Genomic DNA, 26,329 nt, shown 5'->3' with positions numbered 1-26,329 from the left:
CCCAGAAAAGTGTGAAGTGATTCATCTTGGAAGGTCGAATTTGAATACAGAATACAAGGTTAATGGCAGGATTCTTGGCAGTGTGGAGGAACAGAGGGATCTTGGGGTCCACGTCCATAGATCCCTCAAAGTGGCTACCCAAGTTGATAGGGTTGGAAAAAAGGCGTATGGTGTGTTGGCTTTCATTGGCTGGGGAATTGAGTTTAAGAGCTGTGAGGTTATGCTGCAGCTCTATAAAACTCTGGTTAGACCAAACTTGGAATATTGTGTTCAGTTCTGGTTGCCTCATTATAGGAAGGATGTGGAAGCTTTAGAGAGGGTGCAGAGGAGATTTACCAGGATGCTACCTGGACTGGAGGGCATGTCTTATGAGGAAAGGTTGAAGGAGCTAGGGCTTTTTTCATAGGAGCGAAGAAGGATGAGAGGTGACTTGATAGAGGTGTACAAGATGATGAGAGGCATAGGTAGAGTGGATAGTCAGAGACTTTTTACCAGGGCGGAATTGACTATTACAAGGGGGCATAATTTTAAGGTGATTGGAGGAAGGTAGAGGGGAGATGTCAGAGGTGGGTTCTTTACACAGTGGTGGGCATGTGGAATGCGCTGCCAGTGGTGGTAGTGGAGTTAGATACATTAGGGACATTTAAGTGACTCTTGGGTAGGCACATGGAGGGTAGTAAAATGTAGGGTATGCAGGGTAGTTTGATCTTGGAGTCGGATAATAGGTCGGCACAACATCGTGGGCCAAAGGGGCTGTACTGTGTATGTTCTAATACACAGTTCTATGTTCTATATCCTGCACGTGATCTTTTCATTGAGAACTGTCGACGTGACATTAGTTGCCTCAATTTCACTGCCCCTCTCAACAAATCCAACCTATCTCCCTCTGAACTGACTGCACTCCGTGCACTCAGATCTAACCCTGACTTCGTCATCAAGCCTGCCGATAAGGGTGGTGCTGTTGTCTGGCGTACAGACCTCTAGCTTGCAGAGGCTGAGCGCCAGCTCTCAGATACCTTCCCCTGGACCATGACCCCACCATGGAACATCAGGCCATTGTATCCACTACGGTTACGGATCTCATTTCATCCGATGATCTCCCCCCTCCATCCGCTTCCAAGCTAATAGTCCCCCACTTTTAAAGGGCGTCTTGACAAATATATGAATAGGATGGGAGTAGAGGTACGGTCCCCAGAAGTGTAGGGGGTTTTAGTTGTGATGGGCAGCATGTCGGTGCAGGCTTGGAGGGCCAAAGGGCCTGTTCCTGTACTGTAATTTTCTTTCTTTGTTCAACCCCGCACAGCTCGTTTCTACCTCTTGCCAAAAATCCACAAACAGGACTGTCCAGGTAGACCCATTGTTTAAGCCTGTTCATGCCCCACAGAACTCATCTCTTCCTACCTTGACTCTGTTTTCTCCCCCCGGTCCAATCCCTACCCACGTAACATCCATGATTCATCTGACGCCTTACGCCGGTTTCAAAGCTTCCAGTTTACCAGCTCCAGCCACCTCTTTACCCTGGATATGCAATCCCTTTACACCTCCATTCCCCACCAGGAGGGTCTTAGGGCTCTCCGCTTCTTCCTGGAGCAAAGACCTGAGCCATCCCCACCCACCACCAACCTCCTCTGCTTGGCTGAGCTTGTCCTCACCCTCAACAACTTCTCTTTCAACTCCTCATTTTCTTCAGGTAAGAGGGGTTGCCATGGGTACCCGCATGGGCCCTAGTTATGCCTGTCTCTTTGTGGGGTATGTGGAATATTCGTTGTTCCAGTCCTATTCCGGCCCCCACCCACAACTCTTTCTCCGATACATCGATGATATCATCGGTGCTGCTTCCCTCTCGTCTGGAATTGGAAAACTTCATCAATTTTGCCTCCAGTTTCCACCCTGCCCTCACTTTCACCTGGTCTATCTCTGACTCCTCCCTTCCCTTCCTCAACATTTCTGTTTCCATTTCTGGGGATAGACTGGCCACTAATATCCATTACAAACCCACTGACTCCCACAGCTACCTGGACTATACATCCTCACACCCCACTTCCTGTAAAGACTCCATCCCATTCTCTCAGTTCCTCCGTCTCCGTGGCGTATGTTCAGATGAGGCCAACTTCGACAAGGGAGCCTCCGAAATGTCCACATTCTTCCCCAACTCTGTTGTCGACAGGACCCTCAATCGGGTCCGACCCATCTCCTGCACTTCTGCCCTCACCTCTTCTCTTCCCTTCCACAACAGCGATAGGGGTCCCCTCATCCTCACCTACCATCCCACCAGCATCCACATCCAGAAGATCATCAGACGCCATTTCCGCCACCTCCAGCAAGATGCCACCACCAGACATATTCCCCTCCCCTCCCTTGTCCGCCTTCCGCAGGGACCGTTCCCTCCGGGACACCCTGGCCCACACTTCCTTCACCCCCAACACCTCCCCACGGCCCTACGGCACCTTCCCCTGTAACCGGCGAAGGTGCAACACCTGCGCATTTACCTCCTCCCTCCCCAGAATCCAAGAGCCCAAACATACCTTCCAGGTGAAGCAACACTTCACCTGCACTTCCAAGAATCTAGTCTACTGCATTCGCTGCTCACAATGTGGTCTCCTCTACATTGGGGAAATGAAGCGTAGACTTGGCAACCGCTTCGCAGAACATGTACGTTCTGCTCGCAAAAAAGACCCTGAACTACCTGTTGCCTGCCACTTCAACGCACCACCCTGCTCCCTGGCCAACATCTGTCTCCGGCTTGCTGCAGTGTTCCAGTGAAGCCTAACGCAAGCTGGATGAACAACACCTCATTTTCCGCTTGGGGACCCTACAGCCCTCCGGACTCAATATTGAGTTCAATAATTTTAGGGCCTAAACTCTCCAATGTCCCAGCCCCCCACCCCACACACCAGGCCTTGTTACCACATAGCTTGCCACTACACACCCGCTGTTGTTAGTCACTAACAGTCCCCATTAACAACCATTCACCCTCCCAGCCTGATCGTTGGCAACTCCTTTGTCTGTCCAACTGTCTTTCTGTCTCTTTGGGCTCTATCCTATCGTTTACTCCCTACCCCACCCTTCTCCCTATTTTCTGCATATAAACTGACGTTTTCCCAGCCACCATCAGTTCTGAGGAAGGGTCACTGGACCCGAAACGTTAACTCTGTTTTCTCCTTCACAGATGCTGCTAGACCTGCTGAGCTTTTCCAGCAACATTGTTTTTCTTCCTGATTTACAGCATCCATAGTTCTTTTGGTTTTTGTTCTATGTTTTAATTTCAGTTATACATTCTGATTCTGAATCTTTATTTTGTGGTGGTTTTTGTTTTTGCGCAATGACCAAATGGTCAGGGGTGGGATGTTGAGTGTCGGTGAATGGGACTGTGATTACTTGTGTTGCAGTTGGGGAAATTCTTCGTGGACAGCTCATGCTGGAGTGGATGTCTCAATTGCTGCAGCCTCCTCTACCTGCCTCTGCTCCCCAGGCTTTTTCCATGGGGCTGATGACACAGGCTCTTCTGTATTATGGGGAGAGGTTATGGAGCGTGCGGCAGTCCATACTGTGCTGAGTACTGCCCGGTGTCGTGAGAGTGATACAAGCAGGAGTAGTATTCTAGCAAGTCGCTGGTCTTCCGGATCACATTTTGTTTGGCAGTGTGGCTTCTGTTCTATCTGTGCTGTGCACATAGCTGTGAGCTATGCACCTGAGCCATCAGGCCAATAGCTACTCTTTGGTTTGCTGGGTGAGGGGGAGATGGTGGTGTGCAGCTGGCACAACATTGTACGATGAAGCCATCAAGACTGCTGCCAGAATATCCAGGATTTACCTGGATATTGTGCCACTTATGATCACACACACCCACTAGGCATTGAGAGGGGAATCACTTTCAGTTCAAGAATGAAGCATTGCTGACATGCAGCATCCACAAAACATGTGTGTTCAGTGGCCTCCTGCATCATGCTGAAGCCTGCAGTGCTCTGAGCTATCACTGCTTACTTGTCTCTGGCACAAATAAATGAAATGAAGCCAAGCCTCCAAGAATAGACTTCCTTTACCCAGCAGCGGGTGGCAAATTAGGATAATAAGAGAAATGAATTAGAATTGGGTGAATGGTTTGTTCTTGGATCAATTTTACAGCTTCTGAGACAGTGAGATTTTCTCAAACTATTTTTGTTTGTCATCTGTTTCCCTCCATCAAGAATATTTCGAGAGTAAATCAATGGCAGTAAAATTTGCTCCGATACAGTATTTGGTCATATTTTGGTGAACCACAAATGTGTTCAGAAACCAAACAATCCATGAGCCAGATGGGCAGGAATTTGCCAGTTAGAAAATAACATACATTTGCAGCGGAAACATTGGAGGAGTAATCCAATTGTCAGAGCCCAAACTAGCCCTTCTCTGCATCTTCATTTCAGGGTTACGCAGTATACCCCATATCAGCCTGAAGTTTCCCAGGGCAGGTTGGAAAGTTTGCTCAACTATCAGACAATGGTGTGTGACCTCACTGGCATGGATGTGGCCAACGCCTCTTTACTGGATGAAGGAACAGCTGCTGCTGAGGCAATGCAACTGTGCCACAGGTAAGAGTTGGTTGATTTTTGTTGTGATTCCCCAATTTAAAGCTGTTAACGGTGCTACGTAACATCTCCTTTTAAGATGAGTCAATCTCTTGGAGCAATTCAAGTGGCTTCAAAGGGGAAGTTTACCTGTGAACCATTAAACCAGTGAAAAATGTAATTTTAGCTTGCTTTGTGAAGGCACCCTGTATCCACTGCAATCAATTTTACATACCTTTACCTTCACTGCTTTAAATTTTGATCTGTGGCTTTTTATTTGAGGCAGAGCTGTAGAGGGTGTGGGAGGTTAGGATTGGGAAGGGGAGGCATGACAGGGAGGATCTATAGGGGTCCATAGGGTGTTGTCAGGATTTGTAAAGAAAGGGCTGAACATGGGTTTGAATGGGAATTGGGAGCTTTTGTAGCTAGAATTTGAAAAGGGAGAGATGTGTTGCAGCAGGTGAGGTCAAATGTTGGGAATTGGGATTAGAGCTGATCCTGCTTTGCAGCTTTAGTGTTAGCAGTAACCTACTTTAGGACTTTACCAGTAGGAGTAAAAAAAAAAGCCGAAAGTAGGGCACAATAACCCAGTTGGTAGAGGATTGAGTGCCTCATACTGAAATGGGAATTGGGCAAGAGACATTTGAGGACTGCACTTAAGGAAGAGGCGAAAAAGCTTACAAGGGACAGGAGGGCATGGTTTGGTCCATTATAAATCTGTAATGGTGCTATCATGTCAGCCCACAAACTACTCGACTCATTCAGTATATGAAAGTTAGCCTGTGTTGGCCTAAGATTAAAGTAGTGAATTACACTCCATCAAAGCCAAATGCCTCAGAGTTTCTATTTTAGAGCATGTTCCACGGTCGAAACAAAATATTATCAAATTGAAAATTGCTGTTTTTTAGTAATCATAACTATTTTCATTTTTTGCTTAGACACAATAAGCGAAGAAAGTTCTTTGTGGACGCTCGTTGTCATCCTCAGACAATAGCTGTTGTGCAGACAAGAGCAAAGTACGTAAATTTTTAAATTCTGTATTTTATGCAAGTTATCCTCTTCCTTTCCCTCACAGAACCTATACCAGATTAATTGAAATGTTTTGTAAATGTAGATTGGCATTAATCTAAAACCCAGTGAACCTAGATAAAATCAGTTTTTTCTTCTGTAAACAAATGTCACTTTGAAAAGATAGTCTTGTATTGTAATTTTGCATTTGACAACAAACTAAGGAAATCCAAATGAGAAGTAGGACCCAACGGGAAGCAACTACTTCATATGTGGACTCCCACTTGTGCATTATCACTATGGGGCAGCCTTATTTAAACTCAATTTGGTTTAGAAGTAGCAGTATGCTTACCCAGCAACAACCTACCGAGCAATATCCAGCCACTGGAACCTGTCTGCTGAGTAAGGTATAAGGACTTCCAAAGGACAAGTGTATGGATTGTTTGAATCCCAGTTCACATGAATGGAATTACCTTCTATCTCTCCTGCCAAAAGGGATAAGACATAAATTTTTTTTTAACCTTGTCCCCTGTCTCTTTCTCCTCGACCTTTTTTGATATCCCCAGTGAACCATTCCTGCACCTCTTCCAGTACAATTCTTTGTAAATCTGCTCCTCTGTCTCACCTCACTCTGTAACACATTGGCAGTTTCCTGTTTAAAAACTCTAATTTGAATGCATGCCCCAGACATCTTGAAGCTAATTAGAAATGACTTGCTCATTAACAGAGACTGTTTTGTGCATTGATTATTCAATGCCTTACCTGTGGACACGTTGTGGCTGTACCTTGGCCTATTTCCATACCTTTCTTCCTTTTTGAAATGATTAATTTTATCTCATTTCTTTCACATTCACTCACTCTCATAATTCAACCAAGTTCCCAGAGTCAAGTGGTTGCTTCCTTATTTTCTGAGTTTACAGTGATTAGTTTACTGCTTAGACTGCAGAGGGGCACTTCTCTGAACTGTGCAGCATTGTTTGTGTTACCCCAGGAGTGCATTAGGGGCTTGTACTGAGGTCCCAGCAGTGGATGTTGGTGTGCAGGTGCCCTGGCTGGTCCTGAGCCTGCTTACCAAAGGCCACTCACTGTGAAGATTCAAAGCCTATCTTTCAACAGATGGAGTTTGTCACTAAGACCTTATTAGTGACTTCCCATTTTATCATTGCTCAAACCAAAGAATGTCTGCTGGCAGATTCTGCTCAGGAAAGCTCCTCATGGGGCGCTGAGATGAAAGGTGGGCAGTCAGTAGGTAGAGCAGGTCGTCATGGCGTGGGTAAGTGAAGTGCAGCATGGGATTGTTCAAAACCAGCTTGTGTTGATGGCATTTATAATGACAGAAAATCAGGAGAGCAGTGCTGAGTACTTTTCCTGACTAAACTTTGACATTACACCTGGAGTGACGATCATTTTCACAAGTTATACTCCATTTGCTAGATCCTTGTCTACACATTTAGCCTAGCTATAGTCCTTGTAAAAGTCTTACATCCTCTTTACAACTTAATGCTTATAAAAGCAGAAATTGCTAGAGAAACTCAGCAGGTCTGACAGCATCTGTGGAGACCAAACAGATAACTCTGCAGGTCCAGTGACCCTTCTTCAGAACTCATTGCAGCTAGGAAAGGTTAGCATATATATTGAAGACGGGTTGGTTGGGGGTAAGAGGGGGTGTAGAGGAGCAGAGGATGTAAAGGAGTAAACAGTAGATAGAAATGGAGCCCACAGAACAGCAATTATACAGACAAAGATAAATAATGGTGAACCAGGGAGAAAGAAATTCTGATAACAGGAACCAATAGTGGGGTTGACTGCGATGAAAGCAGCCCGTGTGATGGTAGGGTCAGGGGTGTGGGGGTAGGTATAGGGTATAAAAAGAAGTTTTCAGATTATAAAATTATCGAATTACATATTGAGTCCAGAAGGCTACAGGATCTCTAAGCAGGAAATGGGATGCTGTTCTTCCAGCTTGTATTAAGGCTCATGAGAGCACTACAGCAGTCCTGAGACAAAAATGTTGGCCAGGGAACAATGTGGTGTGTTGAAGTGGCAGGAAAATTGAAGCTCAGGGTCATTTTTACAGACAAGACAGTTGTTCTGTAAAACAGTCAGCCAATCTGCATTTTATCTCCCCAGTGTAGAGGAGGCCATGTTGTGAGCAGCGAATGCATAGAGTTGATTGAGTGAAGTGCAGGTAAGTTGCTGCTTCAACTGGAAGGGGTATCTGAGCCTTGGATAGTGAGAAGGGAAGAAGTAAACAGGCAAGTTTTACACCTCCTGCAATTGCAGGGAAAGGTGCCGTAGATGAGGGAAGATGCTGGGAATGGAGGAGGAGTAGACCAGGTGTCCTGGAGGGCACAGTCCTTGCAGAATGTTGATAAGGGGAGGGAGGGGTATATGTGCCTGGTGATGGCATCCTGCTGGAGGTGGTAGAAATAGTGGCTAATGATCCTCTGGATATGGATTCTGGCAGGGTGATAAGTGAGGACCAGCAGGACCTCATCATTGTTCTGGGAGAGAGGAGAAAGGGTGAAGGCAGAAGTGTAGGAAATGGACTGGACATAGTTGTTTGTGATTCTAATTTCCAACATCTGTAGTTCTTTTTTGTTTTAACTTGTGGAGTCATAGCGTCATACAGCGCGGAAACATGCCCTTCAGCCCATGTCCACATCTGTTACCTTTTTTGCCTTCAGTAAATTTGGCAACCATATTTTCAATTCTTTCACGCAAGTGAACAATTAATTTTACAGCACCATTCACTGTGACACACAATTAATTGGATCTTTTCCATCCTAAAAAGACCCACATATAACAACTTCCCACTTCTTACTGGCCAGCCAATTTCTATTTATGCTAATATGCAATTCTTACACCATGAGCTTTTTTTTCTGCGAAGTCCTTTGATCAGGAACCTTAGAATATCTTCTCGAAATCTAAGTACAATACATCCCCTGGTTCCCCTTTATCCACAGTACATGTAACATCCTCTGAACTCCAGTAAATTGATTAAATACAATTTCTCTTTCACAAAACCATGTTGACTCTGCCTGATTACCTTCAAGTTATCACAGTGCAGTTAGATAAGTTCTTTAATAATAGCTTCTGACATTTCCCTTGTGACAGAACATAAGCTAATTGGCTTGTAGTTTCCTAGTTACTGTCTCCCTCCCCTTTTTAATAAAGAAGTTATGTTTATATATAATAAAAGCTTTGAGTCTAGGGAGGAAAATTAACACCAATGCATTATCTATACCACTAACCTCCTCTTTTAACACCTTAGAATGAAATCCACCAGGGACCAGGCACTTGTCAACCTGCATCTCTAAGATGATTGCGTTTTTTCCTGCATTCTTCTTTCCCTTTGTTTTCCTCCTGTATAGCTCTTCCTAGAATGTCACTTGTAACCTGTGATAACTAATGTGAGGACTGATGCAAAATACCTGTTAATTTATTTACCATCTTATTATCTTCCATGATAATTCTCCAGACTCACTTTCTTTCAGACTAATGCTTACTTTATTATCTCTTTCCTTTTATGGATATTTTTATAGAATCTCTTACTATCTTGTTCTATAGTTCTGACATTTTGTCTTTGCCTTTTTTAATATTCTTTTCTGTTTTTGATATTGTATCCAATCTTTTGACTTGCAAGAATTAGAATTAAATTATTATTGCACTGTTCTGTCTTTGCACAATAATATGCTCTTCCTTTAATTTTAATATTATTATTATTATGATCTTAGATGATAACCAAACTATCAGTTATAAATCAAGTTCAAAGAATTTTAATAAATAGTGTAAGCCTCATTAATCAGAAAAAACTTTTTATAAATGCAAAAGAAACCATACAGAACCTAAAACGCACACCCCGGTACAGTACCCAAAACACCGGCGTCCTATGTAACTAACACCCTGATAGGCTTAAATTATTTGTGACTTTAGCGTTTTAGAGTAGAACTGCAAATAGTTTCTTCTTGGAGCTATCATAAGCCTGCTTAAATGCACCCAGCTTTAAGTAATCTCTTCAGGGTTTTATCCCAACACTTATGCTTTTGAACTGTCACAGACTCATTTAAGGTGACCTCATTCATTATATACCCTTCCCTTCTCAGGGACACAGGTCTACACAGCCATCCGATACCGACGACTGCTTCAAACTCAAAATGTAAATGAAAAGTCTCCCTCTGTAGACTATGGTGTGTTCCCTAAGCTTAAATAAACCAAGTTCCAGAAGTCTCTAACAAATCTCATTATTTGCCTTGCTTGGTCACAAATCAATCTAAGATAACAGCATTGCACAAAAATCCATTCACTCTGAAGCCTGGCCTCAAAAACTGTTTTAAAAGTAGTTGTTAATTCAGACACATTGAGAACCATCAGGTTTCAAATTCACAGTTTACATCACATGTTTAACATTTCTAGTTAACCATGGGTGGTTATTCGAGCTCTTGGAATGTTTCTTACTTGTTGGAATGTATGTTATAATATCACATTTTTGTTCAATCCTGAGCCAATGCCAACCTTATTTTATGTTTTGGCTACATCGTATTTTTCACACACCGTTGTTGGAAGACAGTTTTATATCAGCTTCAAGATTAACTCTACCCTGTTCTGTACACCCACTTTTCATTATAGTGGAGATGGTTTGATTGAAGCCAGTGTTCTCGGAATGTTAAAATAGATATAGAGTAAGATGAAGCACAGTGTGCATTTGACTGAGTCAAGTGAATAATATAAACGGTCCCAGAGAGTAAGTCAAAAAGGACAGAAGAAGGACAGAGAGAATAGGAGGGAAAAAAAACGGACAGCTGACAGAAAAAGAAATCCAAAATTCAGTAAAAAGATACCCTGAGGTTAGATGGGTCCGATTAGGGACCAAAAGTGAAATCTATGTATGAAAACAGAGGGCATGGCTTAGCTACAAAATGAGCACACTGTATATGTGCTGACCAAGGAAAAAGATCCTGTCAAAGTATCAATGAAGTAGGAAGTAGTTGAAATATTGGATTGACAATAAATTGATAGAGGAGGTATTGGAAAGGCTGGCTGAATTCAAAGTTGATTACTTCCCAAGACAGAATGGGATGCGTCTGATGATGCTGAGGGATGTAAGGGTAAAAATTGCAGAGGTACTGCCCATAATCTTCTAATCCTCCTTAGGTACAGAGGTTGTACCAGAAGACTGGAGAATTGCAAATCTTACACCCTTACACAGAAGTCAATGCAAGGATAACCCAAAAACCTCCAGGCCAGTGAATTTGATCTTGGTAGTGAAAACACTTTGAGACAATAACTGGGAGCAAAATTAACAGTGAGTTAGACAAGAGAAACCTGGGAGTATGTGTTTAAATTATTGAGGTTGGCAGGACGTTTGAGGTGGAGGTTAAAATGCCACATGGGACGATAGTATTTCCAAATAGAGGTACAGAATACAAAAGCAAGGAAGTTATGATGAATGTTACCCAGCACTGATTCTGCCTTATCTGGAGTGTCCAATTGAGGGCACCAGATGTTAAGAGTGTGATGGGATTGGAGAAAGTACAAAACAGATTCTCACAGATGGTTGCAAAGATGAGGGATTTTGACAGGGATTGAAGATACTGAGCTAGCTTTCTTTGAGAAGAGAATTTTGAGAGGAGATTTGGTCAAGCTGTTTAAAATCATGGGGTCTGGACAGAGGAAATAGTGAGAAACTATTCCAATGACAGAAGGGTCTAAAACTAGAAGACACTGCCTTAATGTGCAAGAGGCAACAGCGGCATGAAGTAGAATCTACTTTACACAGCAAGTGCTGATGTTGTTCAAAGCCTTGTCTTAGAGCATGGTGGAGGCAGGTTCAGTCAAGACTTTCATAAAGAAACTAGATAAGCATCAGAAAAGAAACAATTTGCTGGACTACAATAAAGGATGGGTGACCGGGACAAGCTGAGTTCCTCTTACAGACAGCTGGCACAAAACCTGATGGATTGAACAGTCCCCTTCTGTTCTGTAAACATTCTGTAATTCTAAGTCACCAGCTGATCCCACATAGAAGTCTACATACTTGCTTCTCATATTTTTGTCAAACTCCACTGTCCTCCAGTCTCTTTGTGGTCTTGCTTCACATTCTCAGAGCAACTTCCTCTAGCCATGTGCCTCATCCATATTTTGTAGCACTTTCTTTCTTGTTTGTTAGTTCCTACTCTCCTTCAAAAATTAGTTACTCACTTGCTGTCCTAAGATCTGGATTTCTGAACTGCTTTGTGTTGCTTTGTCCCTCTCCACCTTGAATAGTCTCCTTGAAAATAGCTCCTTGATTTCATTCGAACGCCAGATTTCCTACATGTGTGGTGGTGTCTGAAAGTCTGTTGGCTGAACGATCAGTGGTGCGAATATTAGATTATATATTAAATTGGTCAACATGCTTGAGAGCAACAAGTGTTTGTAAAACCACCATGAAATAATTATTACTTGATTTTTTCCAGTTACATAGGAGTTACAACAGAGTTGAAGTTACCCCACGAGATGGATTTCAGCAGAAAAGATATCAGTGGTGTGCTGTTCCAGTATCCAGATAGTGATGGAAGAGTTGAAGACTTTGCTGAACTTGTTGACCTCGCACATCAAAATGGAGTGAGTGAAAAAAATGTCGGGAGCCGTTTTGGGGAATAGGCCCTGTTGAGTTGAAAATTAGAACAAGAACTGCTGGAGAAACTCAGCAGATCTGGCTGCATCCGTAGAGAGAGAAACAGAGTTAAGGTTTTGGATTGATGACCTTTCATCATCATCAACAATCTGAAATGTTAACTCTCTTTCCCACAGATGCTGTCAGACCAGCTGAGTTTCTGTTGTCCTTTTTTGTTCCTTTTCAGGTTTCCATCAACTTTATTTATCTACGTTGAATTGGAGTCTGATCTTAGCTGCAGTTTTGGGGCTAATTGAGTGCTGTGATTTAAATATGCTGACAGGTGCTCAACAGACATATATAGTTTGACATTGGCGGATCTCTTAGGAACCTGTAAAGTTCTAACAGGACTAGACAGGGTAAATGCAGGAAGGATGTTCCCGATATGGGGTAGTCCCAGAACGAGGGTTCACAATCTAAGGATATGGGATAAGCCATTGAGGGCCGAGATGCAGAGAAGATTCTTCAAGAGAATTTACAACCAAAGAAAGTAGTCGAGGCCAAAACATTGTATGATTTCAAGATGGAGTTGGATATAGCATTTGGGGCTAAAGGGATCAAGGATCCGTGGAGGGGGACAGCAGGAATAGGCTGTTGAGTTAGATGACCAGCTATGATCATAATGAACGGCAGCATAGGCCCAAAGGGCTGAATGTCCTAATCCTGTTCCTATTTTTTATATTTTTGTGAAAGGTGAAAATAGCTATACCTAATGTTCAATAAATTCAGCAATGTGTTGGCTTGATCACTGTTCGGAAAGTGAATTGAACTGAATTGAAGTGTCGGCCATTAAAATTCACTGCTGCCCCTTTCGTGAGGTAGCAAGAAATTTAATTGTTCATTGGCCCCTTAACAATTCTGTGGGGAGACATTGCTTGTGCTCTTTCTGGCTCCTTTACCAGGATGGTATCTTGTGTTAAACAGTCACTAAATTAGCACTGCAGACAATATTGGTCGCCCCAAGGCTCTGTAGTGCATGAAGTGTCCCAGTGGAATCTCCCCGTTAGCTTGATTAGCATGTTGATTCATTCTAGCTAAAAGGCTGTCACTGCCTTATAGAGCTTGATAATTTCATCAGGTTCATTCTGTTGTAGCCTGTAATTAATTAGCCCACACGATTCATTTAGAACCAGGTTTTGTTTTTGCATTGCAGGGTAGTATGTTTAATACTAAGGTCCTCCTGAAAGAAAAATAAACTTTGTAAATGCAGTCAATAATGCCGAGATAGAAATTCTCACATTATAAATGATTTATTGAATATTACCATGGAATTGGAAAAGGAAACAAGACATGTTGTTTAATACATGGAGATAATGGAGACAATTGAATTCAATGTTGAAGATAGAGCTGTAAACTAAAACAGTCATGAATTACTGGAAAGGTTGTGATGAGTGGTAGCGGTGCTAGTAGGTGTAGTTCTTTTTATCCAAAAAATATTGTTGAAAATGGAGAAGGAGCTTGAAAATTTTATGCCTGAGGCGTGATTTGGTTATTTTGATTGCATAAACTCTGCAGAACTTAGAACTGAAGCAAGCCTTATCAAAATGTGACAAGAAACATAATTTCCTACCATGGTATACTGTAACGCCCAAGACTACTGATAAAATTCGAAATAACCCACAAGTGAACCACGGATCATAATTTTTCTACTCACGTTCAGAATAAACTGAATCAGGTGATTGTGTGAACATTATTAACCAACAGAACTTTAAAAGGATGATCGGAATTCTTCTGCAGTTTATAATAAACAGCAGATTTCATGAGATTCAGGGTCTTAAAAAAATGGGCTACTGAATTATTAATGCATTAATGTTACTTTTCCAAAATTCACTGGATTCTTGAAAGGTTCCAACAGACTGGAAAGTAGCAAATATAGAACCCTTGCCAAGAGAGAGAGACAGGAACCTGTAGGCCAGTTAGCTTGATGTTTGTGGTGAGGAAGATGTTAGAATCAATCATTAAAGAGATTGCATCTGCGCATTTAAATAATCTCTAGGTAATTTGGAGAGTCAACTTGGTTTTGACAGAGGAAAAATCACGTTTAATCAATTTATCCAGTATCCCCTCTACAGTCTTGGGCATGGAAAGAATCGTGAGCAGTTGTAACCTGTTAAGCTGTGGTTCAGGTGGGATTGGAATGGGTGGTGGTGTTTATTAAACTGACTTTTGTATTTTAGTGAGTCAGTTTGAAAGCAGGGTAAAATAAGGTACAGAAACATAACACAGAGAAAAATGAAAATAACACGAGAGTTGTCATGAACTATCATTCTGTTCCATGTCATGCTACGCCAGGTCTCATATAGCTTGGTGCTTTCATAGTGACTAGGTGTGTCCGTTCCTAATGCAAAAAAAACTGTTGATTTGAGCAAATATTTAATAAATCATGCAATGAGAAGATTTTGAAATATAAAAGTAAGTCAGTCGATTTACTTGCCTGTTTCAATGAAAGGGTCATTTTTATTTGAAATGTTGTTTTGCACCTGTCACACCTTTTTTTTTCTTTGATTTTCAGGCCTTGACATGTTGTGCAACTGACCTTTTGGCATTGTGTGTGCTGAGACCTCCTGGAGAGTTTGCAGCCGATATTGTACTTGGTAGCTCACAGAGGTTTGGTGTGCCACTTTCCTACGGAGGACCGCATGCTGCTTTCTTCGCTGTCAAAGAAAACCTTGTAAGACTGATGCCAGGGAGAATGGTTGGGGTTACCAGGTATGTAAATCATGGCGATTATTGGGGGAGTTTGCAATCGGTACCAAAGGTACTGTGTTACCTTGAAATCTTGTACTGTTACTTTTATATCTTAGCAAGAGGGAGATACAGGAGGCAAGCAGTTTCTTTGGCAATCCCTCTAGAATATGTGCTTTTAGAGAAATGGTGTGGGCGCTGAACAGCATTTGGTAGTGATGCCTTCCCAGTTGTTGAAAATACAGAGCCACGCATGAGAAATAGCCACATTAGTGATACACTAAAGGGCTGCCAGCATCCTGAGTCACTTCCTTCAAAAGAAGAACTAGAATAAATGATTTCAGGCAGGCGGGTTAGCAGCAAGTATTATTGGAGCTGCTTTCCTGCTGTGTGAAGATAAATACATTGCCTGCATTCTCCTGACAGCAAACTTACCTATTGGTCATAAGCAATATCCCCACCACCCATGGTCACTAATTTGCAAATAATAACTGCCACATTTGTGAATGAATCTTAATTTAGTGGTGAAAGGGTCATTATGGTGCTTGTTCCCCTCAATGTGGGATGTAGCTCCATCTCCAAGAGCTTTGACAGCCCCTCTGTTCTGCTCCTGAATTGATATCAATGTGTGCATGCTAATATTTACAGAAATTTAGTCAAGTATTGTTTAATTTCTAACTTAACTTTATAAAATTCGTTAATGGAAATGTGAACACTAGTGGCAAGATAGTCCATCTGTAATTGCCCAGATGGGTGTGGTGAGCTGTATCCTTGAATCGCTGTGGTCTCTGGAGTGTACACACCCTGCTATTAGGGAGTTCCAGGATTTTGTCCCAGGAATGGAGATACAATTCCAAATCAGATGGTGTGTGGATTGATGGGAAACATGCAGGTGATGGCTTCTGTGTCAGTTATCCTTGTCCTTTTAAGGTAGTAGGAATTGTGTTTGAAAAGTGCTTTCATCGGAGCCTCTGAGCTTCTGCAGTGCATCTTGTAAGTGGTGCACGCGACTGCCTCTCTGCCAGTGATGGAAGGAGTGAATGGAGGGGAGGCGATGGCCTCATGGTATTAACACTGGGCTGTTAATCCAGAGACCCAGATAACGTTCTGGGGACCCAACGGCAGATGGTGGAATTTGAATTCAGTAAGTATCTGGAATTAGGAATCTAATGATGACCGTGAATCCATTGTCGATTGTCAGAAAAACCCATCTCGTTCACTAATGTCCTTTTATGGAAGGAAACTGCCACCCTTACCTGGTCTGGCCTACATGTGACTCCAGACCCACAGCAATGTGGTTGACTCTTAACTGCCCTCTGGGCAATTAGGGATGGGCAATAAATGCTGCCTGATCAGTGACGCCCTCATCCCGTGAATGAATAAAGAAACAAAATGTTTGAGGTGATGGTGCCAATTAAGCAGGTGCTTCTCTTTAGATGGTGTTGAGGTTCTTGAGAAAGGGAATTTCAAGAGCTTCCTTAAAACTGAAGAAGCTGATAGTGTGAAAGGAAGTTGAATCCTTTGTCTGTCTTCCAGAGGTCATGGTAAAGCATTTATTGTAAAGCAGTGATATTAGCTATCCTTGTGCAAGATGCACACATTTCCCTAGTTTGCATCTGGGAGATATCTGGTGTGGACCTCGACTACCTCCCTCAAAGATTCCAGATTCAGTTCTCGTCTTGGATGAATTAATCTCGATCCCAGTATTAACAGATGTGTCACACCTCTGTTCAAGACCCTTGAGTGAGAGAGGGAATATCACCTGAAAGCACTGTGGATGCAGGAAATCGGAAACAAAAACAGAAATTGCTGGAAAAGCTCATCCACGTCTGGCAGCATCTGGAGAGAAATCAGAGTTAACATTTTGGGTCCATTGAGCCTTCCTCGGAACTATCACTACCACTCTGATTTTTTTTTTCCTTCACAGATGCTGCGAGACCTGTTGAACTTTTCCAGCAATTTGTGTTTTTTGTGAGAGGAAATATCAGTCTGGGTTACTAGTTCTGATGGTTGAAATTTAAACATCTGCTGGATAATGCAAATATCTGATTTTGGGGCTGAGACAAAGATTAGATTTGCCTTTCATAATTGAAAAGCTATCCAGTGCTTTTGCACAGGAATGACTCCTTGTGTTAGCAAACAGATGAATGCTAGTTCCAGGAATTTGCATCATACCCATGTGACCATATCTTCAGCAGGGAGGAAGCAAACTGATCAAAATCCCTGTAAATCTGAATGTTTGCTCAAAGGAGCATGGTGACCTCCTTTTGTATTGGCCCAAGTGCAGCAGGAACACAATGTTGATCAGTGTGCAGGTTGAGCATGTGATTTGATAAGGGAGATAGCTGGACATTGAGAAGGCAAGGAATGGAGGAAGAAGAGGGTTGAGGGCAATGGGGAAGTCTGAAGAGAGCAGGTTTGTTTGTCTTGGGGATGCAATGTAGGACCAGGTTTCTCCTCCCGATGGGGAGTAGATGAGATTTCCCTCAGCAAAAGGGATTTGACTGAAAATCAGCTGTGATAAGTATGAAGGGTTACTATCTGGATTCCTGCTCAGGTGTGAGGAAATGGGAAGCAGTGGATACAAATTCTAGCTTAACACCGCATTGACCAACAACTCTAATAATTGCTGCTTAACCCTGCCTGGTTATATCTGATATCTACTTCCTCTTTTGAAGCCAATAATTCTGGTGCTAGCAGCCCCTTTAGAACATTGCTAAAATGGCTACTCTTGACATATATCAGGCTTCTTGGCAATGAGGTTTGTCTTCTGTTTGAAGACTCGGTGTCTAACTCTCGAGATATCTGGAGATACCACCTTGGGCTGCTTTAAAAAATAAGGGCAAAATATTAGCTAGAGTCTTTTATGACATTAAAGACATTACATAAATAAAAGTTGTTATAATAGAAATTGGTGTGTACAGCTCCCAATTGTCTAGAGGATGATTTTGTTTCTGTTCATTATACAGGCGGGAACCTTAGCTGTGAGCTTATCACTATCGGAAAAATGCAAGCTTCCTGTTGCTAGATGCTTTCTAATCAACCTGTTCAGAGATGTTACTACCTATCTGAAGCAGGTGTCACTTGAACCCAGGTTTTCTTGCTTAGAGGTAGGGACACTACTGCACGCCAAGAACACCCCCAGCTTCCTGTTTATATTAAAAATCAAGACAATACCTTAAATTATACACTTGAGAGAAGTTGTGCATGATCTAAAAAGTCATAGCAATGATCTGAAATTTGCTAGGTAACCAGTGGGTTGAAAATGCAACATGTTGTATTAGTAGTGCATTATCTTTGGCTCCTGCAGATTTCTGAAAATAATTTTTCAAATATTTCTTATTGTCTGGAGAAAGTAGTAATACAGGAAAGGGGATCAGGAGTAGGTCATTCAGACCCTCAAGCTTGCTACTCCCTTGAACTAGATCATGGCTGATCTTCCAGGTCTATTCTACTTTTCGGCCGTATCTCGATATCCCTTAATGTCTTTACTGTCCAGAAATCTATTGATATCTGTCTTGAATATACTCAATGACTGAACTTTCACAGCCATCAGGAAGAAAGAATTCTAAAGATTCAATACTGTAGTTGTATTTTTTTTGATACAAATGAGTGGCTTGCTTGGTCAGTTCAAATGGCATTTGAAGAGTCAACTACGTTGCTGTGTGTCTGGAGTCACATACTGGCCAGATTGCGTGAGGATGACAGATTAGTGAACCAGATGGGTTTACCCCTCTGCCTCCCAACCATTGGTAATGGTCATCATTAGATTCACAACTCCAAATTTTAATTGGATTCCCAGAACAGATCCCCAGAACATAGCTGAGTTTACAGATTAATAGTTCAACGATAACACCACTTGGTTATTATCTCCCCCTTTAGCAGCCCATGATCAATTGGACCGTGGATTTCTTGCACTTTGAATGAAATGAGGTTAAAACTAGGAACTGTGAACTGCAAATAAATTTGTTTTCCATCTATAAGATACCATTGAATGATTGCATGCAGCGAAGGGCTGGAATAATTATGACTTCAGGTGAGACAACCTGCAGTTTCCTTTTTGGGGAAAAAAACCCTTTGTGTATTCTACAAATAATTACTTGGTCATACAGAACTTAGATGTTTCTAACAAGAGACTCAAATTTGAAACTTCTTGTTTTGTACTCAACAGCACAGGGATACGTGGGATTATAGTCCAACCAATCAGCACAGTTTTCTCCTGCTATGTAAATTTCTGTTCCCTTTTTAACTTTGGTTTCTTGCATTGTCAGTCCTGTTGAGTGCAAGACAAGGCATTTTAACATTGTATCTCTTTTTAGCAATATTTATATCATCTACCTTCAATTAACTACCAATGTCACAATTTCACCATAGAAGCCTGTTCTAATTTAGATTTTCACCTTTACTCCTGTATCACAGGGTCATGTTTAGTGGCTTGCCCCCTCCCTACTGTAAGTGTGAAAATACTTTTGTATTTGTGCATTAATTACAGTTAAGCTCACTGCAGTAACTTAGGGTAGATACTTAAGGAATCAATTTATATCATAGGAATGCCACAAAAAAATTCAAGTGCAGAAAGGAAACAATGAAAACTGTTAAATCCAAAACCTGTAGGTAGTACATCATTCTTGGAGATTTTCAAAATTAACTATTTAAAATCATTTTCTTGCTTTTTTTTGGCTATTTTTCTCCTCTAATCCAATCTTTTTCCCCCACTCTTTATTTTGCTTTTTGTACCTGACTTGACTCTAATTTACCCTATTTTCCTCTTTCCTCTGTTTCTTTCTCAATCCTTAAATCTCATTGGTTAATAGGTTGTTGATCCAATCGTTCACCAAGGTGTCAGATGCCCTGTTGCCGTTATCATCTCGCACTTCCAGCAGTTTATGATGCAGAAAATCTTCAAGCTGAAGGGTGAGGAAGATCATCTAACAAATGGGAGCATATTGCAGCATGTTCTGGGCCAATACATTGTTAAATACCTCGTCCAGATTGACATGTACTGTACGATTCTGACTTGAGCAACCAAAATGACAGTGAAGATGTAGTAACTGGAATATTTCTGCTCCAGGGTTATTTTCTAGCTGTTTTGATTTGTATTATTCAGGGATGCTGCAGGAAAGGAGGTGTATCGTCTTGCGCTACAAACGAGAGAACAACATATCAGGAGGGATAAAGCTACCAGCAACATTTGCACAGCTCAGGTAAAACCAACAGCATCAGTGCTTTCATAACAAGCTGGCTAATAGCGTTGAAAAAAGATTGACTGGCAATTTGCATTTTCAAATGTAAAAATAAGCCTACAATTTATCCGAGGATAATTTTTGTTCATCATTCAACTCTAGGAATGTAAAGAAATGAATGCTGGTTGTACAGTTATTAATAAATATTCAGAATTATCAATATAACGCTATGAGTCTTTGGAATTTCTTTCCTCAAATGGCAGTGAATGCAGAATCCTTAAATATTTTTAGGGCAGTGGTAAATCGATTTTTGATTCCCAAGAGAATGAAAGTTTTATTGGGTGTTATTGACATGAAGGTAGAATTGAGGTTAAAATCAGATCAGTCATGATCTTATTGAATGGCAAAGCAGACTCAAGGGCCTAGTGGCCCACTCTTGTTCCTTGTTTGCATGGAGTCAGTCTTTCAGCAAGGAAATAGACCTTTTGGTCCAACCAGTCCATGCCGACCATGTTCGCAAACTGAACTAGTCCCATCTGCTTGCGTTTGGTCCATATCCCTCCAAGCCTTTCCTTTTATTGAACTTATCTAAATGTCTTCTAAACATTGTAACTGTACCTGCATCCACCACTTTTTCCTGGTAGTTCGCTCCACAGGTGAACCACTCTCTTTCTCTATGTAAAAACGTTGCCCCTCATGTCCTTTTTAAATCTTTTTCTTCTCACCTTCAAAATATGCCACCTAGATTTGAACTCCCCCCACCCTAGGTAAAAGACTCTTGCTATTCACCTTATCTATACCCCTCATGATTTTATAAACCTCAATAAGGTCACCCCTCACCCTCCTATTTGAACCAGTCTTTCCAGTCTATTTTTATATATCAAACCCTCCGTTTCTGGCAACATCCTGGTAAGTATTTTCTGAGCCCTCTCCAGTTTAACAATGTCCTTCCTGCAACAGGGTAACCAAAATTGTATACTGTACTCCAGAAGAGGGCTGGCTAACATTTTCTTTTTTTCTTTTTTAACATCCTGTGCAACCTCTATATGACGTCCCAACTCCTATACTCAAAAGTACGAGCAATGAAGGCAAGTGTGCTAAACACCTTCTTAACTACCCTGTCTATCTGTGACGGAAATTTCAAAGAATTACGTACGTGAACCCCTAGCTCTGTCTTTTCCACAACATTACCCAAGGCCCTACCATTAATTGTATAAGTCCTACCCTTGTTTGTATTTTTGTGTGTACTCACTACGCCCTCCACAGAATTTTGAAAGGTGTGTCTGCTGTACACATGAAATACATAACGTTATGTAACAGAAACATTGTTATCTATTTTAAAGTAGCTCAGAATGCGATTTAGCTTGGACAGGTAATGAAAAGAAACATTTGATTGAAAGCTCTACATGCATGACAAACAAAAGTAAGTGTATTTGCAGTTTGTGGGACACACAATTCCACGAAGTGGGAGCAATGATCAATTTAGTATATAACATAATCTGGGTTTTAATCTAATATCAATTGCAATGCTGCCAAATCATTGAACAGAGTGGAGTTTTTAAGATTACACTCGTCGGTACAAAATCTGCATTCACATGTTCTCCTAGTGAAGTAGAGGTGCATGCTATAGCTCATTGAGTCAAAGATTATATTATTAAGAAGAGAAATGAGGAACTGGGAGAAAAAATGGACATCTTCACTAAAAGAATTTCAAAGTAAAGTGGAGCATCACTATCCATGGAGTCTGAGATGAGGAAATGTTTCCTGTGACAAAGTGTTTGAGATTTAAAAGTTAATTAAATTGAGTACTAGGTGATTTGTTGTGATTTTTATAATGCAATGAAATAGCTTGCCTTGGAGAACCCGTAAAGTCCTTGTGACCACACCCCCCCCACCCCTTCTGTCCCCAGGTAAGTGGAGGGCAGAAATGGTTGAGGATTGTCTTTTCCTTCAAGCATAACTTGAAACCAGGATGACCCCCTTCAGTGAGCCTGAACCTGCTTCAATCAATGGCACGGATGCATCCGGTCGCCAGCAGTATCTGGAGACACCGAAATGCCAACAAAATAGTTGAGCAGATGTTAGGTCCATTTTTTAAAAAATCTATACATGTAAATTGTGGCAAAAGACTATCAATATATAAAATTAAAACAAATGGTATCCAAGTTAATAATCAGAATTGTCCCCCATGGGCAAGTACCTTCAGTCAATATAGTACAGTCTGAAGAAAAATTGATATTAGGCACCTATCTCAGGATTCTTCAGACTACAGACATGGACCTCCTTTTCAGACTTGTGGTAAGGATGAACAGGGATATAGTCCAGCAGGGTGTTGCTGAGACTTTGAACTGCCTTGCTTCAACAAAGGTGCGTAGCTTCAGTGTAAAGCAGACAGAGAATTCTGAAGAAGCTTAGCAGCATTGGTGTGGAGAGAGAAACAGACTTAATGTTTTGAGTCCAGTATGACTCTTGTCAGTAAATTCCTCACTGACTAACTCAAGGTTGTATACAAACACTTTTCTATAAACACCTTTTACATGCTTTTACTTTTTTGAAATCTGAGAACAAAATTCAAAGCTTATGCTTTGTTTTCTTTCTAATGTTTTAAAACAGCTAATTGGTACTAATTTCAAAGTTTGTGCTGCTTGTAAATTTTTCTTTGATTCACAAATCAGGCAGAGCTGCAAACATCTTGTCCTGAATACTGGGTGAGATTGCTTGTCTTGCCATGAAAACAGTTCTGGGTGATTCTTTGGGTAGGCCTTTATTCGATTGTCAGCATTTAATGCCAGTCACAAATCTTCAGGATAGTTAGAGAGTACGATTGTGAGCAAAAGAATATCAAATATTATATGACATCATTACCAGTATACAGTAGCATAGTGAATAACCAAAGAGAACTTTCCAGAGTAGTTGCAGCCCTGAAGGAGAAGGCCATTCAGCCCATTATATCCGCACCAGTTTAGGTCCCACCAAGTCAACTGGAGAATTTCAAGTCAACAGAGCATTCTGTGACTAATCTTTTTAGCAACAGCATTTCCTTAAATATCCATTCGATGTGAATCTATTCTTCCCATCCTGATCCCTTTATCTCTCATCTCCCCAACTCCGTCTTCCATCTCAATTCTTCCCGTGCCATCCCCTTCCCCAAACACCCCGTTGTTGCCCTTCTTCCCGGCACGGTTGCAACTATGCATGACTTTACTCTCTGTCCCTGCCCTGGATTTGAGCTAGCAAAGTTTACCAATTGCATAGCAATATTCAGAGATAAAGGCAAAAGTCAGACACACCAGGAATCTGGAGTGTGCACATGAGATCAATGTATTTTGTTTTGAATGGAAATCTTTAGAATGTAAAATTATGTAAGATTGCGCATAGTTTTTTATTTATCGGGTTTGTAATTTCAGATATTTTCGATAGGATTGTGTAACAGACTTCTTTCTGACAAAACAAATATTTTAGTTTGCTATTTATCTTGAGGTATCTTTTCCGAATTGATCCTTCTAATTGCAGGCACTTTTGGCCAACATGGCCGCAATGTTTGCTATTTATCATGGCCCTAATGGACTGAAGCACATAGCAAAGCGAGTGCACAACGCTACTTTAATTTTAGCTGAAGGTGAGACTTGTTAATCGCAGTAAAATTTGTTTTTTTGTTTGTCAGCAAAAGCAGTTCTGACTGAATCTGTTTTTAATCAGGTTTAAAACGTGCTGGCCATAAGGTACAGCATGAATTATTTTTTGACACATTGAAGATCTACTGTGGTGTGACTACCGAAGAGATTGTACAGAGGGCTGCCCAGCGGCAGATTAACCTTCGAGGATATGGGAACTGTATGGTGAGTTAACTTTGGATAATTTCAAACCAAGCCTTCTGGAATTTAGATATGGTGCCTTTTCTAAAAAGGGACATGCGTTGATTTCTGGCAATGAGTTAGTAGGTTTCTGAGACACCACTGTCGGGCTGAAATGCAGCTCAGAAGTCTACAACATACGTTAAATGTTCACTCACTGTGGTTCTTTCTGGGACAATCAGTTGTATAAATAATATAAATATTTCTCTTTGTATATGTATTCACTCACTCACGCTTGCTCTATCTCTCTCTTTTCTCCCCGCCCACCCCTCTCACACTCAGACACAGACACTTCTCTATCTTTTTCTCTTTCTGTCTCCTCTCTGAATCTCTTTCTCTCTTTTCTGGGTGTATCTATGTATATATCTCATTTTACTTCTCTTTCTTTGTCTTTCTCTTTTCCTTTCTCATTTTTTTTTTCCTTTTTCTCTTTCTCTTTCTCTCTCTTTCTCTCCGTCTCTTTCTCTTTCTGTTTCTCTGTCATTCTCTTTCTCTCTCTTTCTCTTTGGTCACCCTCAGTTTTTCTCAGTTTGACTTGCCACGATTTCTTCATAGTCTCTTTGCTTTCCATATTTCCTTTTTTCATCTCTTGCATGTTGTGTATTCTCCTCGGCTCACAGCTGAGCTGTGTACAAATTGTCTGTTTTGGTGCACGAGATGTTGAAGTCACTGTAGGATTTCAGTTTGAGATCCTATGTTTAACATGTTGTTGCCTTTCCCTTGACAGTTGGGAGTGTCCCTGGATGAAACAGTGACTGAGAGAGACTTGGATGATCTCCTCTGGGTTTTTGGCTGTGAATCATCTGCTGTAAGTACTTTTTTTTCTTTTTTTTTTTGATGCAGCGTATTAGCTGTACTGTGATACAAATGTGTTGTGAATTTTGCATACGAGGGCATGGTTAAACACAGACTGTTCATCAGGGACCACAACTACCCTACTCATCTGTACCATTAACATAAGACTTAGAGTGCACTAAAGTGGCATGGGTGTTTTTCACCTGTAAATATTTCACATCGGATTGATTTCACTTAATCAGATGTGGACCATCATCATTTATTGAGATTAATTTAGACAACTGAAGTCCCAGCACCTCCACGAGGAAGGGCCCTAGTCTTTCCCAATGAGAGCCAGGATTTTCACCTTGTCAGGGGTAAGAAATTTAAGATTGGGCTTTATTGAGATAAAAAACAGTGGTACGTCTGTTAATTCTGATACAGGTGGGGGAAGGGTGTTGAGGTGTTCTAAGGGAGAAGGAATCAGCACAGAGGTCAGGCAGGGTCACTGGTGTTGAAGATTAGTGGACTGGGGCCTGGGAGCTGTTGGCAAGAGGAGGGAAGATGTTGCAGGCACAGTGACATTGGCAGAACCTGACACTTGGCAGGAGGTGGGTTCAGCAACAGAGTGAGTGTGAGAAAAGACTATTATCACTTACCCTGGCCAAGCAGCGAAGGTCATTGACCTTGGGCCGCTGCTATCAGCTCCTCTGTACAAGGAGACAACACTGACCCGGGTGGTGACATTGAAGCAGACTGCCAGCGTCTGGTGGCGTGACCTCCTCTGCCTGTCCTCCAGGAAGAGGATGGCCCTGATTTGGACCATCCCCTCCACCAGATCCTTGTCAGAGAATTGTGGTGCCATTTTCCCCTTTTCTGACGTCTTTCAGAAACATCCTTGAGCTTCAGTATGCCAGTGCTTTTCCAGGTGCACAGCGGGCTTTTAAAGATAGTGCAGGCACAACTTAACGGCAGGTATACACTGATTGGCATAAGAGGGGCTGGAATCAGATGTGAGTGATGCCATGGCACAGCGTAGATTATTAGTGCATTAGGTTTGGTAAGATATGGCAAGAAATCTAGTCAGTCCTGATAATGGAAAACCCTTCCAAAAATTCAATGTAACTTGCACTTGGTCGTAAACAAGTCAGTTTGTGTCCGGAGATATTTTCAGGCTACACCCTATTCTTTCTTTAGTCTTCACCTGGACCTAAACTTATCTTTCTCACACGCATGTACACATGAATGAGTGAGTTGTCAAGATTAAAATCTGAGGTGTGACAAATCTTTGTGAGAATAAGCAGGCAGTGTTCAGTGACATTGGAAATTGCAGGCAACTGTGCATATGCACTCTTTGGGGAATGTACTCTTCCAAGCGTTAATGCCACCATGTCCACTTTGTGTGATGTCATGTGTTTGACATGGATCTTGCAGCCGTTCCTGGGATTGCAGGCTCAGTTAAAGATTTATTATAGTTTTATGACAGTCATTATATTTCACTAATATAAGACTTTTATTCATTTTGTATCATTAACATGTCAAAAAACACAAGACCGAACAAAAAATATCTTTTATTTTTCAAACAGACTTTTTTGAACGAGCTTTTCAGGGGCTATAGTG

The 26,329-nt window shown here is 41.5% G+C and overlaps 1 protein-coding gene across 1 annotated transcript in view; it reads left to right on the top strand.

The window, feature by feature from the left end:
• gldc (glycine dehydrogenase (decarboxylating)) overlaps positions 1-26,329 on the top strand; it is a 172,267-nt gene that overhangs the window by 51,514 nt on the left and 94,424 nt on the right. Inside the window, exons 4-11 of the mRNA XM_048595226.1 lie at positions 4,407-4,571; positions 5,486-5,563; positions 12,014-12,161; positions 14,726-14,922; positions 20,006-20,102; positions 23,595-23,700; positions 23,781-23,920; positions 24,663-24,743. Coding sequence (XP_048451183.1) covers positions 4,407-4,571; positions 5,486-5,563; positions 12,014-12,161; positions 14,726-14,922; positions 20,006-20,102; positions 23,595-23,700; positions 23,781-23,920; positions 24,663-24,743 — 1,012 coding nt within the window. The remainder of the gene's footprint in view (positions 1-4,406; positions 4,572-5,485; positions 5,564-12,013; positions 12,162-14,725; positions 14,923-20,005; positions 20,103-23,594; positions 23,701-23,780; positions 23,921-24,662; positions 24,744-26,329) is intronic.

This window comes from Rhincodon typus, chromosome 3, assembly GCF_021869965.1.
Source record: "Rhincodon typus isolate 14 chromosome 3, sRhiTyp1.1, whole genome shotgun sequence".
Lineage (NCBI taxonomy): Eukaryota > Metazoa > Chordata > Chondrichthyes > Orectolobiformes > Rhincodontidae > Rhincodon > Rhincodon typus.
The sequence above is the reverse complement of the archived record's forward strand: the minus strand, read 5'-3'. Positions and strand labels throughout refer to the sequence as shown.